The sequence below is a fragment of the Xyrauchen texanus genome, chromosome 5, assembly GCF_025860055.1.
Source record: "Xyrauchen texanus isolate HMW12.3.18 chromosome 5, RBS_HiC_50CHRs, whole genome shotgun sequence".
In the NCBI taxonomy this organism is placed as follows: Eukaryota; Metazoa; Chordata; class Actinopteri; order Cypriniformes; family Catostomidae; genus Xyrauchen; species Xyrauchen texanus.
Window position 1 is genome coordinate 6,739,206 of NC_068280.1, and position 15,673 is coordinate 6,754,878.

The 15,673-nt window shown below is 36.6% G+C and overlaps 1 protein-coding gene across 1 annotated transcript in view; it reads right to left on the reverse strand.

Moving 5' to 3' along the window:
* The window catches only part of sorcs3a (sortilin related VPS10 domain containing receptor 3a), a 336,334-nt gene that overhangs the window by 44,470 nt on the left and 276,191 nt on the right, over positions 1-15,673 (reverse strand). Inside the window, exons 11-16 of the mRNA XM_052126718.1 lie at positions 14,883-14,985; positions 13,102-13,178; positions 11,959-12,050; positions 10,865-10,972; positions 10,203-10,320; positions 9,990-10,123 (exon numbers count right to left, since the gene is read on the reverse strand). Of these exons, the coding sequence (XP_051982678.1) occupies positions 9,990-10,123; positions 10,203-10,320; positions 10,865-10,972; positions 11,959-12,050; positions 13,102-13,178; positions 14,883-14,985 (632 nt within the window). The remainder of the gene's footprint in view (positions 1-9,989; positions 10,124-10,202; positions 10,321-10,864; positions 10,973-11,958; positions 12,051-13,101; positions 13,179-14,882; positions 14,986-15,673) is intronic.

A 15,673-nucleotide genomic window follows, 5' to 3' on the forward strand; every position in this document is an offset into this window, starting at 1 on the left:
TACAACAATGCATTGACATAAAAAATGGAAATTTACTTTTGATACTTAAGTCACTTCTTTCAAAACGAAGTACTTCTGTACTTTTACTTAAGTAAAAATCTCTCTTTACATCTTTCACTTGTAATGGAGTACTATTTGATCAGTAGTATCTGTACTTTAACTCAAGTAATGGAGTTGTGTACTTTGTCCACCTCTGCTTATCGTACACTGAAAAAAATTTGTTGTAAGAGTTAGTAAGAAAACATTTTTCATTCGAAAGTTTTTGCACACAGTTTTACATTTTAATAGTATAAAATTAAGTAAAATCTACTTAACCTCATAATATAATATTGATTGATGTGAGTACATTTAACTTAAACATTTCAGTTAATACAGTATTTTTTACATACAAATGTGATGTACATGGTAAAAATTAAATAAAATTAAAATGGAAACGTCACATTTTCAACTTTCCTTATAAACATGTTTAATCATGTACCACATGACATACGTAAGCCTCCCTCAGGGAAACTTAATTAATGCTATGTAGTCTATTGGAAAGCATTACCTTGCATTACTGGTAATAGACACAAGAGGCAGTGCTGCTCACACAAACCTCAAAACTTGGTGACCAAAACACGATGACGGTATCAATCAAGAGTTAATTGTTTTGATCAATAATGGTTAATGTTGAGCAGAAAATAAACTTCAGACTTCACAAAACAAAAGTTACTAAATGTAACAACAAAATCACAAGGTAAAACATTATATAATGTTAAGTTGCAGGGCTTTCAATATAGCAAACGGTGAATATAATTTACAAATAACTTCTTTTTGTTTTTATTAGGATTTTTCTGGACTATTTACTGATGCGCATCCAAAATCAGCAGACCACATATGGACCCTTGTGGCACTTCTGTTTTTCCAACAGGCGTTTGCTTTTTTAATTATGTGCAGATCCAATCCAATAGTCAGATAAGAGTTGAGCTTTCTACTGTAGGATATTTGCGTGGTGGTGCTTATTCATATACAAATGTATTACGCCTCAGTACATAAACAGATAGTGTTAACAACATATTGGCCTTTCCTACAGTACATTTCATATCTTAAAATGTCTTACAGCATATTTTCATAATTTACTTTGCTTCATCTTACTTAAAGTATGTAGTATAATTTTGTTGCTAGTCTAACTTAATTTATGGTACTAGGTAAGACTGCATAATTACTCTGTAATAAATATGAAATAGGCTTACATTATGGCAAACATATTATACTGTACTCTTATTATATGACATACTTATACATTCAGTCATAACTGTGATTGCTAGACATATTGCAGTATTTCTGTACATCTGTCAAACTAGGTTAATGCATTCATTAACTGCACTAAAGAAATGTATATTCATATAATAAATTCTAAACAAATGTGATGAGATTAAACACATTCAAATAAACATATTTATTATAAAGTGTAACACTTTACAATAAGGTTGTATTTGTTTACAGTAGTTAATGCAGTAGTTAATAAAAGGGGTGGCTGTGGCTCAGGTGGTAGAGCGAGTTGGCCACTAATCGCAGGGTTGGCATTTTGGTTCCCGGCCCAGACGACCCCACATGCCGAAGTGTCCTTGGGCAAGACACTGAACCCCAAGTTGCTCCCAATGGCAGGTTAGCTCCTTGCATGGCAGCTCTACCGCCATTGGTGTGTGAGTGTGTGTGAATGGGACACAGTGCAAAGCACTTTGGTAACCTCTAAGGTTAAAAAACGCACAATATAAGTGCAGAACATTTACCATTTACCAATATGATCTATCAATGAACAATTATTTTACTATATTTATTACTCTTGGTTAATGTTAATTTCTAAAAAAAACTAATGCATTTAAAAGTTATATATGTTAGCATCAGTTAATGTATTATAAACTGACATGAACAATTCAAAACTGTAGTATATAAATAATATTAACAGAAATGAATACATGCTGTAAGAAGTATTTGTTCAAAGGTATTGCCGTTGCTAGACCCTATTTAGGAGGGCATCAGCCCCCTAAAATGAATCTCAGCTGGGCTGCACGGTCTCACGGCCCATCAAATATAAAATCAAATGTTTGTATATGCTTAAGCCTCAGGCTGAATATATGTGGGCCCCACAGCTTATGCAAGGCCCCTTCAACAGGTCCCTGTGACTATGAGGGATTTTTGGACACTTTGAAATGTTTGCTTAAATGATGCTTCGCAGGGATTTTCAAATGGAAGAATAATAACTGGATGGGATTGTCCCAAACAGAATATCCCCAAAAATGAACAAACAACCACTATTAATGAGCCCCACACCTTTCAGCCCTTTGAAGCTCTCACAATGGAGGGTAAAGTCTTTGAAGGAAGTAGGGTGTAGGGATGATCACTTCTGAATGGAACGCACCCCATCGTTCTGATGAGTTGAATAGATATAGCAGCGTGAGTCAGAACTGCCTGAACGCTTTGCTGAATTTCATCAAACCATTGCAGAGATACTGTAGGAGCCTACTGTTTTTGTTAAATTCATCAATGTTTAAAGTGTTTGAAGTTAAAATATTTCATAATTTATAATGGCCCCTGTAAATATATGCATTTTATATGCATAATTTGTGGTATTTAGATTGAGTTTACAATATGTATAAGAAATGTTAAAATGGTACTGTCTCTTTAAGAACAGTGTTTCAGGTTTCTTTACCACATCTGTGCTGTGTGTTTGAATTCATCTGACTGTACAGGTATATATAAACAGTACAGGTATTAAAAGTGTCTTAAATAAATGAAAATATATTGTGTAGATCTCAATTTTAAAAGAAAATTGTCCCAGTGGCCCTTAATAGTCATAATCCACACCTGGATTATGACTTAATTTATATGTTTTTAGATAAAAATACAATCAATATCAAAAACTATGATCAATTTTATCACTACAGGTCTAGAAATTAAGATTTCCTAATTATAGATGTCCTCGCAGCATATACATAATGCTCAATTATTCTGTTTTCCACAGGGCTTGAAATGCAGGCTAAAATATATTACAGTGGGTTAAACTGATCTTGCCAAACAAAAAAAACCCAGAAATAAATAAATAATAAAAAAACTATCAGACACTGAAGGACTTAAATTAGATTGCAGCAATTTGAACTTTTTCAGATATAAATGATGAAATATATACACACACACACACACACACACACACACACACACACACAGTACTGTGCAAAAGTTTTAGGCACTTGTGAAAAATGTTGTCTTAAAAAATAATGAGATAAATAGATTAATTTATCAATTAACATCATGCAAAGTCCAGTAAACATAAAAAAGCTAAATCAATATTCGGTGTGACCACCTTTACTTTTAATACAGCACCAATTCTCATAGGTACCCCTGGACACATTTTTTCTTGGTTGTTGGCAGATAGGAATGTGGCAGGGCAGAGGGCGGGTCAGGGTAGTGATTCTACACACCCGGTCCCTTATCAGGCTAATCAAGCCTCCGAGAGGGATAAAGGCCGACTGCGGAAGATGGTGCAGGAGAGAGAGATCATTTACGGGCATGTCCGTCATGTGTGTGGTTTTGTCTTTTGTTTAAGTTTCTCATTAAATTATTATTTATATTGCCAAGCCAGTTAATCCCTTTACAAGGATGTTCCAAGCTTCTTGGAGAATTCACAACAGTTCTTCTATCTATTTCGGCTGTCTCAATTATTTCAATCACTTCAATTAATCTCAGACTGACACGCTGTTCAGTGGGGGGCTTTGTGGGGGCCATGACATCTGTTGCAGGGCTCCCTGTTCTTCTATTCTAATCTTTTCTATTTGCAAACGTAATGTTTGGGAGTCTAACATTTATATTTCCTATTGACACACTAAATCTGAAGATATAAATAATCATCTTAAGACAAATGCTTTTGTGAAACAGCTTATGTGCCTAAGACTTTAGCACAGTTCTCTTTATATTATATATGTTGTGAGGACATCTACAATTATGAAATCATAATTTCTTGTATGTATATATATATATACATACAAAGACAAATATCCCCCATTTAGCCATAACAGACTGTAGGAGCAAGTACTGTTAGCAAGCACCTATGAAGGCCAGAACGGTACACGAGGGGGTGGGTGGACAGCACCACACCCGACCGCCTTTGTCTCCCCAGTGGCGATGTTTACACACTGCACCAGGTACTCATTTTAGGCTGAGTCGACCTAGGGGAGGCCCAGAACCGGTTCAGATAATCGTCACTGGTGTTGGCCATGAGCGGGAATCGAACTCGGTCTGATTAGTAGCTTGTCATCTCAGTATCATCACAAATATGGCTGGTGAAAATGACATAAATCCCATTATATTAAATAGAAATTGCAATAACACTGCCCTTTATGGTTCTATAATTACATTGGGAAAAAATTGCATAAATTAACAAATGTGTTGTAATAAAATGTATAATTATTCACCTTTTTTTTGTCTAAATTAATTCTAACTTTATTAAAGCTTTGATTGGTTTTAAGGAAGGAGACTTCATAGTCATAAAGCCCTAGCTTGTAACCTTCTTCTTTAAGTTTTAACCTATATGCTAAATCAAAAGCAAGAATGGCAGGTTGAAATTGGATGTAATCTAACTCCATTAAGGCTAATAGTTTGGAACTCTGCCCTAGTGTTTAATGCATATGCTCCTAGGGTGAACATACAACCCAATAAATCTGGTACGGTCACAATTACAAGCCATTTTTTGGAAGAAATGCATGGACTTATTGTATAAGTGAAAGTCTGACAACTTTATTTATATTATATAAAAATTATTCAGTTCATGTTGGAAAATCTGCCAACCATTTACATTCCCAGTCATCTTAAAAAATTATTAGAAAGAGAAATCTTAAGTTGATTTCATGGTGAAACCAGTTTGTCTTCTTATAATGTATCCAAAGATCAGATGTGTCTGAGCAATATTCATTTACCAATGATTATTTATTTTATGATTTTTTCATTACGATCATCTGGTCATCATAAATGCTCCAGATGCTTAGATGTGGTGCTCATGCAGGGGTTGCGGGTTCGAGTCCATCCTGCAACATCCTGATTTCTTTTCTGATTTGGTTTTCTCTTTTCTGTGACCCCAAAATAACATTTATGTAACATTAGTTAACATTATTGTTATACGTGTACCTGATAGAAAAGATATATATATGATGCTCTGTGGCTCAGGAAAGGGACCTTCTAACCATATTTCAATGTGGAAAATAGTGAGTCAGACCCTTTATATAAATGGCTTGGAATGCAACTATAAAAGGGGAGCTGAGGTGTAGAGTTTCCAAGAGCAGATTTCTGCAAGGGCAGAAGTAAAACTGTAAACATAAAAACTTGCAGGGATATGTAAGAAATGAGTAAGAAATGCTAAGGATATAATCACAGCCATGCTGGAGAGGTTGCCTACAATCATTTCCTCAAACATAAGCACCACCAATGTGGCGTAGATGATGTGTACGGTTTCTTGTGTATTCTGCACTTTTATACTTTGAGCAAAGAATTGTTCAATCGTTCAATTGTTCAAAAAAATAAATAAAAATCCATCATTGGAATCAAAGGAATGTGCAAATGAAAAACCCAGAGGTATCTTTGGGATTATTGCATTTAGATAAGGTGAATTAGCATATCTCTAGAACAATGTTCGGATCCCTTAAATGGGTTTATAAGATTTTTTTCTAAGATATCTGCTTAAAAGCAGCATGTGCGGTGAATGTTTCGGCTGAAAAGACTTATTGTGTGATGCTGAAAAGTGCAACAATAAATGTCTAAGCATTTTGTCAAGTGGGTCCCATCTTCCTCCTTTTCCGAACTGTTACGCTGAAACATGTGTGCCGAAACATTCACAGCACAAGCTGCTTTTCAGCAAACACATTTAAGACAACATCACGCACAAAGACATCGCTCATGAGTCTCTCTCTCTCGCCATCTGCTGCTGTCTCCTCTCCTAACATACTCCCACCACCCCTCACTGGAACGTGTGACCGGTGTGGCACACAGGTAGAACTCATTCGCCACTTATCTTTCCCGCCTCGCCCTGGGCAGACGGCGCTCTGCCCCGCCCTGCTTGCCACAATACCGTTAGCTGAAAATTGACACCAATCATGACATAAGAATAAATTAAGACATTCAATTAAGGATAAATTGTGTTGTTGAAAAGATAAAAATACGAAAGTGGGATAAACTCTTAGGGGGAATTGACAAAGAATGCATTGGGTTTATTTGCGCGCTCTGTTTATGTTATTTTACCACCAGATTCTCTAAAGAATTTTTAATACTAGCTGCTTAATTTTTTATACTAGCTGCTTCCAGTTGATAGAATCTAATTAGCATATAAAGAAGGCATGTTTGCGCTAAATTTCCATTTCAATGCATTTAGCGATTGGGTAAACTAGTTGGTTGGTGAATATGACGTGGGCTATTGCTCTGGAAAGCCACACACAAAATTGGCACAGCTGTTTAGTGAATTGAACCCACAATCTGGGAATATGGTAAATGTAGCGATGCACTGATGTAGATGTGGAAAAACGCCTTGGACTCGTGTTTGGTGTGAAAGAAAATGACTACAATTGGTGTGGAATTACTGTGAGTTGGGTGATAATCAATGACAGCAGAGTTTCAAAATTTCACAAGGTCGAATTACTGTTAAAACTCTTAACACAACTTATTTGATTACTCTCCTTAAGGCTTGACACACCAGGGAATATGATGAGTTTAAGATAAAGCAATTCAGCTAAAAAGCTTTATCATTCAAAATTCAGTTCATGTGAATAAAGAATGTTAATATAAGTTAGTAATGTGCGTTTTGCTTCACACACATTGCATATTGGTGCAACCCTTTGGATGCACTGAGGTCAAGGGACCGTATTTTTTATGCATCTAAAATCTGATCTAAATACAACCCAACCTACACTGACCTTAAGTTGAGGTAAAGCAGCAGACTGCTACAAAAGCACTATTCCTATTCTGAGATCCTGGAAAACAGCTCCCGGGCCTCCAGTCAAAAGCACACGGAGGCAGTGCAGTTTTATAAATACCTATGAGCCCACCTAAACAGCACATTAAACCACATAATACATACATAACTGCACTCCACCAGGAAAGTTAGACCACACTTCACTTTATAAAGAGTCTCTGTCAGTTCATAAAGGCCAGCTGGATGTGTTAGGCTGTAATATACTAGGGGTGCACTGCCATTGCAGGAGATTCACTAAAGGCCAGCTCAATCTTGAAACTCATCCTGGACTCACAATCTCAGAGTACGTGGAGCTACCTTGGGGTATCATTTCTGCCTGCTGCTGTGACGGTAGCCAACTGGTATGTGATATATGTGCAGTGTGTAAACCTCACACTCCTGGCCTTAACCCTCTGGGGTCTGAGGGTGATTTGGGCCCTGGAGACGTTTTGACATGCCTTGACATTTGTGCTTTTTTGTGACATTTGTTACTTAAAAATATATTAATGGCTAAAGTCTGATAACACTGTATTCAGCACAAACTGGGCTAAAATAATATATGAGCAACATGTGCGTACATGTTTGTATTTTTGAGAAAATAAAGTTTATGCATGGTTTTTCAAGTCAATTAAATAAGGCCATATAACACATACTCAACATTTGTCCACAAGCCTTTTGAGAACTGGATCTTGTAGCCTAGACTTTTTGCTACAAAATGATGTGAAACTATCCTGATCACTCATTCATACAAAACAATATAGTAATTTTACTTTTGTAAGACACTTTTAGTATTAGAAAGGTCATATGCGAGGAGGCGTGAACTAAAATGAATATTGATTGTAATTCAAACCTGAGGAGACAAAAGACCCTCCCTTGTGCCTATCAATGAGGAATGTGACAGAAAGAAAATGAATGTGAGGAGACCTAATGATCAAAATCAAGTTTTAAGTTAAAAGTAGTAATATGACTATACATTTTCTTTACATTAAGACTTTACTTAATTTTATACCTACACTACCATTTAAAAGAAGTCTCTTCTGCTCACCAAGACTGCATTTATTTGATCCAAAATACAGTAAAAACAGTGATATTTTTAACTATTTTTACAATTTAAAAGAATAGTTTTCTATTTGAATATATTGTAAAATGCATTTGTGATCAAAGCTGAATTTTCAGCATCATTACTGCAGTCTTCAGTGTCACATGATCCTTCAGAAATCATTAAAAGATGGTGATTTTCTAATATGGGCATATTTAAAGTGTATTTTACTCATTTAACCTGAACACATATTTGCAAGCACAAGCTTTGTTGATGATAATGAGGCAGCATAAACACTAGTTAAAATATAATCTAAACATTCATATTATTTTTCTATCATTTTACATATCATATTTACATCATACAGCACACAATTTAAATACCTGCTTTAGCCAAAACAGCATTTAAATGCAACTAAAACTTGCTTATTAGGATATATTTCAAATTTCAATACTCTGAATCCTGGCTGGCAAGTCTGGAAACAGTCCCACTACTAAAATATGTACATGTTTATATAAAATAGCATGTCAACTAATGAAACCTAAATGACTTACTCGTCCGAAATTGTATCCTCGTCTTGATCAAGTCTCTCTTCAAAATGCAAATGTTCATCGGAGTCCCACTCTTCTTCGGAGGAAAATGTGGACTCTTCGTCACTTTCCAGGAGTTTTCTCACTTGTGTTTCGTGCTGTCTTTCAAACGCGCAGAAAAGTGAATGACTTTATTTTTAAGGCACAGTCGGGGGCGTTTACCATTTGATTTGATAATCTAAGCACATTACCGTATGAATGGCGTGCTCTGCTGGTGGGTGGGATCACATTAGATGATTCACTGAGCCAGGAGAAATTGCACATCACTTTGTTATACAGATTACATTGCAGGAGAATATTTGTTTTAAATTTGAATTATTTTATTTAAAAGTAGACATTTTAAGCTTTCTTTAGACATATGATTCATGTTAGTGTGATAAGTATTCGCAGAGTTTCAGTTCATTTTTGTGACATGTTTCAGATATATGCTCACGAATCCAGAGACTGCTTACAGCTCACCCTTTTTATTTTCTTTATTTTACAAAAGCACAAGGTTTTGATGTTATTGTGAGTGTACACAAATAAAAGTAGACCCTTTATAGTCTCTAATTATGTCTTACACTTATCTGTATGCCCCAAAATGACAGAGAATTTAATGTTGTTTCCACTGTAATGATGGAAAAATCCAGCAGGAAGCACCGGCACGTCCGTCGACCCCAGAGGGTTAAGAGACACGCTAGCGATCAAGGCTAGGGGCCATGGTTTTAAAGTCTCCTTGCTAGCATGTCTGAATGCCATGCTGGGGATTGCTTGAATCCCGCTTGGGGTGGGTCGAGTAACTCGAATGGGAGTAAGGTTTAGGGGGGTGAGTGTAACGGTAGCCAGCAGGTACATGATAGCTAAGCTGTGTGTAAACCTCACGCTCCTGGCCATAAGAGATGCACTAGCAACTGAGGCTAGGGGCCATGGCTTTATAGCTTTCACTCTAACTCCCATGCTGGGGATTGCCAGTTTGAATCCTGCTCAGGGCGTTCAAGTAGGTCTGGTGACACTGCCATCAGGACTAGACTGATCAGACTATTTACAGCAGGTCAAATACACCTTAATTACATAAGTAACAACATTGTCTCTATTAATTCAATTTTTTACTCCACTTATGGTCAGGTTTAGGGTTTGAGGGTAGGTTAAATAAAATATGCATTCCGCTTGACTGTATTACATCATTTACAAAAACAAAATGAAATTTGATTTTGACTCCAATTTGTGGACATTTCCTCCAGAAAGACACACGCCCATATGTTTAACAACACTCCCAGCCACTGGGGGGCAGTGGTTATATTTACAGTAAACACAGCCCATAGAACTTATTCAAAATAGACCCATCTTTGATTTTTGACGGGAATGACAACAAGGGTAAACTATTCCTTTAAGTGTGATGTTCACTCACCACTCAAAGTCATGTGCTCTGCAGGTGCAGGGTTCTGAAGACAGGATTCTGGAGCTGTCCCATCCCACCATGCAGTAGTTACCTGGACGACGCTTCATGTAGATCTGCTTCTGACCCATTATACATGGCTCCCCCTATGAAACAACATCAAAGTTAAGTACAACGCACATCATGATTTAAAGGTTCAGTTTCGGCTTACATTTTTATTTTTACCTGGTTATGCAGATGCCAGGTTTGGTAGTCTCCCTCTGTGCACCTTTTTGTAAATATGGACTTGTAGTCAATTTTGATCAGCTGCCATTCAGACCGATGGCTGAAGTGTCCAAAAAACCTGACAACACACAAAGACTGGTAAGATCAAAGTAGCTCAATCCTGTTTAACTGCAGAGTTTAGTTATAACTTTGCTCTAATGCACCTGTCTGTCATTTTCAAGTGATTCTGAAGGCCTTGATAAACTGATTCAGGTGTGTTAAATTAATTTCTAGGGGGACCCAAACAATGCCTCCCTATAAGTCCCTATAAGTCAGATGGTCTCTTCTGGTCTAAGTGGGTGGTTCTTAGCCAGAATAAGCTGCAATGTGGAACGGTCTTCATGTAGATAGAAACAAACAATGGAAACTGTTTTAAACTACATATCAATACCAAGACATAATGAGAATTGTTGTTTGTTCACTGAGACTCATTACATTAGTGTAAGAGTCTAATTAATTAACCTTTCCTCATGAAAATGTATGTTAAATTAGCAGTTTATAGGAGTTCAGAGGAATCCATTCTTCTGTATAGAATACGAGATAATGAGGATACAGTGGCTTTGTGTTTGTGAGAGAGATAAACGGTGGTCAGAACCAAGCCATGGTCATGCACATACACTTACGTCATGATCTGGTTTTCTGCGCCTGCCTCTACCAGAACACCATCCACAAACAGCGGCATTGCAGAGAAACTGTGACGCGTCCACTGACGGCCTTCATCAAAGCTCATCCTGCAAAAGACATTGAAATGTTCTGATTTGAATAGATATGATGCTGCAACAACAATCTTGCATTCAAAATGTACTGAATTAGCCGTCTAATAGTTTTATAGGAACCAATGAAAAGGTTTCAAAGCAATGCTGAGGAACTTAAACTAGACTAAGGTGGTTTAAGTGGTTTCACAGCTTGGCCAGTTGATTAGGCAGGTCTGCTTTTTAGTTTAGAGGGATTTTGGGTACTTGTTTTCTGTTAAGTCAAATAAGAGTAAGAGTTTGAGAACTTTCATGCTGAGGGTTTGATCGTGATCGCTTCTGACAGCTTATCAACACTTCACAGGTACAAACAGTAGGGTAACTTGTGCAACAAGGTTGAAACAACGCAAGGACTAAGGTACGGTGGCAATGTTCTTTTCGAAACCTCCAAGCTGTCTCGGGTCAGCTAAAAGCAAAAGTTGACGATGAGTGTTGACACGTATCCATTAAGAGAACATGCAGTCAGGCCACTATTTGAAGCAATACTTGCAGGAAAAGACACAATTGCCCTCCACAGTTGTGACTCCGCTTACCGTCTCAGTTGAGTTGTTTAAGAGAACTAAAAACTGAAGGTGCCACACTTCAGTGGGCCTAAAACCAAAGCCAGGTGATAAGAGAGAAAAGATTTGAGACTCTGGAGGATTAAACATAACTGAAGCAAAACCAGGAAGGGCCGATTTGAAGAAGAAACCAATCTTTGAAGTCAAGGGGGATACGAGGGAAGCTGCAATATGGAACACTTCCCATGGTGCATAAAAACTGATTTCAATCTGTTCATTGGCAGCTCTTGTGTCATGCCCTTTTGTTTTCCTCCCTTCTCTCCTGTTCAGAGTATGTTTGACCAACATCAACCTAATAGCAGAGAACTGACTATAAGAGAAAGAGAGTACTGAAGATTTAGAAGATTTTCATCAAGACAATATGAATTAGAAATAAAACATATTCTAGAAGATTCTTGCACATACCAAAGATGTCTTGTGGGAATTGTGGGCTGCTTGACTGCAACCAAAGCTCCACCTTTTTCCAAAAACCAGACATTGTGCTCTTCCTCAAATATCTGCCAAATGGAATGAACAATAAGTAATATGTTATTGTATAGCCTACACATTGCCCTAAAACTTGATATAAGTTATATAATTTCACATTTGAACTTCTCCAAAGATGGATGGATGGAAGGATATATATGCTGTGTGTGTGTGTGTGTGTGTGTGTGTGTGTGTGTGTGTGTGTGTGTGTGTGTGTGTGTGTGTGTGTACTTTATAAGGGATAGTTCACCCAAAAATGAAAATTCTCTCATCATTTCCTCACCCTCATGACACCCCAGATGTGTATGACTTTCTTTCTTCTGCAGAATACAAACAGAGATTTTTAGAAGAGTACTTTAGCTCTATAGGTCCATGCAATGCTTGTTAATGGTGACCAGACTTGTCATGCTCCAAAAATCACATAAAGGCAGTATAAAAGTAATCCATTTGACTTGAGTGGTTACATCTGTCAGAAGCAATAAAATAGATGTGGGTGAGAAACAGATCAATATTAAATTCCTTTTTTACTATAAATCTTCACTTTCACTTTCACATTCTGTGAAAGTGGAGATTTATAGAAAAAAAAGATTGAAATGTGATTACATCACTTCAGAATACATAAATGAAACCACTGGAATTGTATTGATTACTTTTACACTGCCTTCATATGCTTTTTGGACCTTCAAAGTTCTAGCCACCATTCACTTTGCATTGTATGGACATACAGAGTTGAGATATACTTCTAAAAAATCTTTCCTTGTGTTCAACAGAAGACAGAAAGTCATACACATCTGGGATGGCATGAGGGCGAGTAAATGATGAGATAATTTACATTTTTGGGTGAACTACAGTATCCTTTTAAGCATAAGCCTTTAGATCAAATGGGTTTTTAAGGTCATGAGAAATATTCAGTCAAACGTGTCAGTCAAATATGCAAACTTTTGACCCAAAAATAAAAATACTGCAAGATAAATCTATACCTGGGTTTTTACCAAGATGTACACGTACCATTTAACGTTAAATAAAAATTAACATCACTCTTCATTCACATAAAACAGTCACCAAGAGTATGAATCCACATACCTGTCTCCAGTTATTTCCTGCATCTGATGAAATGAACATCGCCACATTATTATAAGACAGTTCAGAGCCAACATTTCCTGAGGAATAAAACAAATCCAAATATTACATTGAAAAATGGGAAGCTAAGAGTACTTGAATACAGCACATTTAAAATTCATACAATAACAAATATTTATTAGTTTCAGGCATATAGCTGCTTAGTTGAATTCTTAGTTCAATATTTACACAATGCTCACTTGTATAAACTCGATAAACACACAACAGGCAAACAGACATTACACATTTAGCAGTGAGAGTTTGTGCACTGGTGTGGTTTATGTTTATTACGTTTATGAGTGACTCTGGGCCACTAAAGAAAGTGTGTGTGTGTGTGTGTGTGTGTGTGTGTGTGTGTGTGTGTGTGTGTGTGTGTGTGTGTGTGTGTGTGTGTGTGTGTGTGTGTGTGTTGAGTCACTCCACAAGGGCACTAACCTGGAATAACCACACATGAACTGCAGCTCTTGTGGGGTAGTAGTAATGTGTTGTGTCTCTAGTTTTATCGCCCACAAACACAGACTCACCCACACACACATCACATCTACTGTGAAGCCTGTAGTCAGCTCTGTTAGGCTATATGCCGCTGCTCTGTTCTAAGCCTGTGAAAGTGAACTGAGGGCTGAAGTGATTGCATGTCCTTGAGAGCCTGTGAAAAATTAGTTTATTTCCTTCAAGAGACACTTTAAAAGTAGACTCCATAGAGATGAAATACAAAAGATCTGGTCATGCTCAAAAAATGTCTGTGTATTTAAAATGAATGACTATACAGGAACTGATTGCACTTGAGGTTATTACATAACAAATACACCTGACCGTGTATTGACGAACACTGAGGACAAGTTAAAGGTGAAATGAGTTATAAGACACAGTAGGGCGACTACTATAATAGTCTGCACCACTATTGTGCAAGTATTTAAGCATTTTTGGCATAATATTTATTACCAAATAAATAATACTAATAATTAAAAAAAATAAATAAAAAAAAAACATTAAATTTTTCTTAAAAACAACAACAACAATAATAATAATAATAATAATAATAATAATAATAATAATACAAAATCAAGGATACCTAGGGGCATTTACAATGGAAATAAATTAGCCAATTTTTGGAGGGTTTAAAGTCAGAAATTTTAAGATTTTTTAAAACACTTGATTCTTATGTTAAAACCAATGTATTTTTTGAGCTGTAAAGTTGTTTAAATCATTGTTTACAGATCGGTATGTCAGATTACAGGGTTTACGGTGTTCCGTCATCATATCAACAACGTTGTAAAATTGGATATATCTTTAAACAAAAAGTTTTAGTAAGGTTAGCAAGGTTAGTTTATCAATCTAAAATCATTTTAACATGCATATTGTTTTTCTCGTGGCTATACTTTTAAGACAGTAAGTATTTTAACATTAACATATTGTCCCCATTCACTTCCATTGTAAGTCCCTCACAGTAACGCAGATGATTGCTTTGTTTTTAAAGAAAATGAGGGAAAAATTGAAATACATTTTTGTTGTAATCAATATTATGCAAAAAATGCTGTCGATTGAGCTTAACAAGTACTGAGCCAGGCATATTCCTTAAAAAAAAAAAAAAAAATTGTTTTTTGCCCTTGGACTTTTAGTAAACGGCCTTACGAAACAAGAAATGTGTTGGGCGCTTACAAACTTGTCCAAACACCCAACAACAGCCAAACACATTCAAATGACACTCACACATACAGTACATGCTTGTCACTTTTCTGGTTTACCTGTAGCCACTATGACTCCAGGTGCCGAGCTCTTAGTGAATATAGAGCCGGAGAGGTACGGATTCTCCGACATCTGCAGTTGTAGGTGCAGGGAACAGAACGGCTGAGTGGAGAGAAAGTGACATCCTCCATTAGGCACAACAAAGCTATTATGTAACTGTCAATCAAAACAAGCCTGCATGATCCCGCAGGCACAAGAAAGTCTAAGACAATAAGTGCATGAGCTGTGCTGTGTTTGCCATAACGTAGGCGACTTTAAGCTTAATATTACACAATTCACAATGCAGAAACTATTCCCATAATTCACTGTCATGACATTGTGTGATCTATGGTGTACTGGATACATTAAATCTTTTGGTAGAAGATCTGCATGTAAACAAAATAACAGCTCTGGTAAATGAAGCCGATAGCTTTCAATAAATCAATGAAATGGATTACATGAAATGGAGTAAACGAAATGGAACTTGTGAAATGATGATTGTGCTGCAATCCATTCAAAGTCGGATACCATAATGACCTTTTATTGCCACATGCTTGTATTTTGACACACTGTATAATGGGCCATTCACACCGAACACGCAACTGTACAAAAAAAAAGAAAATTATAATTTAGGCCTATTTAATGCAAGTGAATTCCAGAACTTTGAAGGTCCAAAAAGCATATAAAGGCAGCATAAAAGTAACCCATAATACTCCAGTGGTTAAATCCAACATTCAAATTGTAATGCCATGCACCCTTTAGAGTGCCTGCATCAAGATCTGTCCTTCGTAGTGAGTAGAGCACAGAGACG